The following is a 2,543-nucleotide window of genomic DNA, read 5'->3' on the forward strand; positions in this document are numbered from 1 at the left end:
ATGACCAGAGCTTGCAATGACAGCTATGGTGATTTCATCCTCCATGGCTTCTCTGATCACCCATATTTGGAGAAGGTACTGTTTTGGGTAGTTTTGATCTTTTATTGCTTGACTCTTGCTGGAAATATGGTCATAGTTCTTGTTTCCTTGAAGGATCCGAAACTCCACACCCCTATGTATTTCTTCCTGTCCAACCTTTCCTTACTAGACCTCTGCTTCACCAGCAGCTGTGTCCCTAAGATGTTGGTTAATTTCCAGAGTCCGAGGAAGACCATCAGCTTTCCTAGTTGTGCCACTCAGCTCTACATCTTCCTGTGGCTTGGGGCCACTGAGTGCATCCTCCTAGTGGTCATGGCTGTGGACCGCTATGTCGCAGTGTGTTGTCCTCTGAGATACACGGCTGTCATGCATCCCAAAGTCTGTCTGCAGCTGGCTGCCTTTGCTTGGGGAACCGGCCTGGTTCAGTCTCTGATCCAGTCTTCTACTACCCTCCAATTGCCCTTTTGCTCCCACCAGGTGGTGGATGACATTGTATGTGAAGTTCCAGCCCTGATTCAGCTCTCTGCTGCAGATACTACTTACAATGAAGTCCAGATGACCCTGTCCAGTGTTGCTCTCCTAGTGGTGCCCCTGGTCATCATCCTTTCCTCCTATGCTGCTATTGTGAAGGCTATACTGAGGATGAAGTCCGCTGCTGGGCAGAAAAAAGCATTTAGCACCTGCACTTCCCACCTTCTTGTGGTCTCCCTCTTCTATGGTACAGTCACAGGTGTCTATCTTCAACCGAGGACTCGCTATGCTCATGAGCGGGGCAAGTTTCTCACCCTTTTCTACACTGTCGTGACTCCGACTCTTAACCCCATTATCTACACACTGAGGAATAAGGAAGTAAAAGGAGCGCTGGGAAGGTTAGGGAAGAAGACCTGGGGTTCCCATAGCTGAGGAAGACAGTGTATTTACCTGTTGCTGAACTTCAAAGGAAAGAACAACCTCACCTCAAATTCCTTGTTCTAAGCCTCCCCAGGAAGAGCTTCATTTGTTTGTGGCGTGATTTCAGCTTCATTGTTTGGACCATTGATTTCTTCATGATGCAGATTCAGACACAATATGGCAGATAAATTATTTTCATATTAATTTTCTTGAAAAATAGAATACAGTTAATTTATAGGAAGGAAATCTTTACAAAATAAAGTAATAAATAATATGTTTCTTTTCACTCCTTTCATTTTGTTTTTTTTATACACTTTATCTAATTTTATTTTATGTTTATGAGTGTATCGCCCGCATGTATATCTAGTGCACCTGTGTCATGCAATGAATGTGGAGGTCAGAAGAGGGCATTAGATCCCCTGGAACTAGAGTTAGGGACAGTTGTTAACCATCATGTAGATACTGGAAAGTGAATCCTGGTCCTTTGAAAGAGCACCCAGTGCTCTTAACTGCTGAACTATCTCTCTAGTCCCTATTTATTAAATTAAAAAATTATTTTATTTCGGTGTATGTGTCTATTTGAGTGCATTGGAATGCATACTGGTGCTTCTGGAGGCCAGAAAAAGACATTGTATAGCCTGGATCTAGAGTCACAGGCTAACATTGGTGCTAGGGACTGAACTTGGTACTCTGGAAAAGCACAGCACTCTTAATCGCTGAGTCATCTCGCAAGCCCCTCTAACCTCTTCTGTATATTTTCCGACAAGCTCTCATTAAGTTCCCCAAGCAGACCTTTAATTTGCTTTCTTCCTGATTGAGCCTTGTAAGTAGGTGGGGGTCACAGTTCTGTGCTGCCTGGTCCGTCTATTCCACTTATTTGTTTGATTTTCCCCAAGTGTAACTAGTACTTTTAAGCAAATTCAATCCTGAAAGTTTTCTAGTTTTGAGAAAGAAACTTTTAAAATGTATTGGCCAATCCAAGGTATGCTTGTCGGCCCCTGGTGCCCTTACTTGAAGACACTGTGTTCACATTTTTTCCTTTTGAGCTTGATATTCTGTGACTTCAATGATAGGATTAGAGTTATTTTTCCTTTACTGTAAGTGCTGTTTTAATTAAATCAGTGTCTCATCCAATTCTTACTCATTTTTGTTATAGTTACCAATTTATTAATATGTAACTATTATGTACAAAATGCTAGGACAGATGAAAACATACAAAATCATTAACATTACCGAACTTGATATGGAGTGGCAGTGATAGCTGTTAAGCAAAGTCATTTGTGTTTAATCTTAGGGGAAAAGGCCTTGTTCACAGTGATATAGTTGCCATGATTTCTGAATTTTGACGTTTGTTTACTCTCAAGCACAGATCTGAATATTGCTGCTCTTCAGTCACTGTTTGTATCCACTAGTTTAGTTCAACTAAAATCATGACAGAATCAAATACTCTCCTATTAAGGTGTTGAAATTTTTCTTTAGGTCTTTGATGTCTCCTATGTGTGGATGATAGAGCATTTGCAGAGAGAACTTGAGTTAGCCATGCCTTCAACCATTTTCCAAATGACTTGCATCACTTTCAGATTTGGATATTTCATCCTGAATTCTTTAGAAAT

The 2,543-nt window shown here is 41.1% G+C and overlaps 1 protein-coding gene across 1 annotated transcript; it reads left to right on the forward strand.

The window, feature by feature from the left end:
• Nucleotides 1–942, forward strand: LOC103729577 (olfactory receptor 2H2-like). The gene has a single exon (XM_008827659.1). The coding sequence runs from the start codon at nucleotides 1–3 to the stop codon at nucleotides 940–942; it is 942 nt and encodes a 313-aa protein (XP_008825881.1).
• The last annotated feature ends 1,601 nt before the right edge of the window (nucleotides 943–2,543 follow it).

The sequence above is a fragment of the Nannospalax galili genome, unplaced genomic scaffold (genome assembly GCF_000622305.1).
Source record: "Nannospalax galili isolate Female #2095 unplaced genomic scaffold, S.galili_v1.0 scaffold1453, whole genome shotgun sequence".
Classification (NCBI taxonomy): Eukaryota; Metazoa; Chordata; class Mammalia; order Rodentia; family Spalacidae; genus Nannospalax; species Nannospalax galili.

Coding starts and splice junctions, on each gene's coding strand:
- LOC103729577 (XM_008827659.1), top strand. CDS start 1: ATGACCAGAGCTTGCAATGACAGCTATGGTGATTTCATCCTCCATGGC.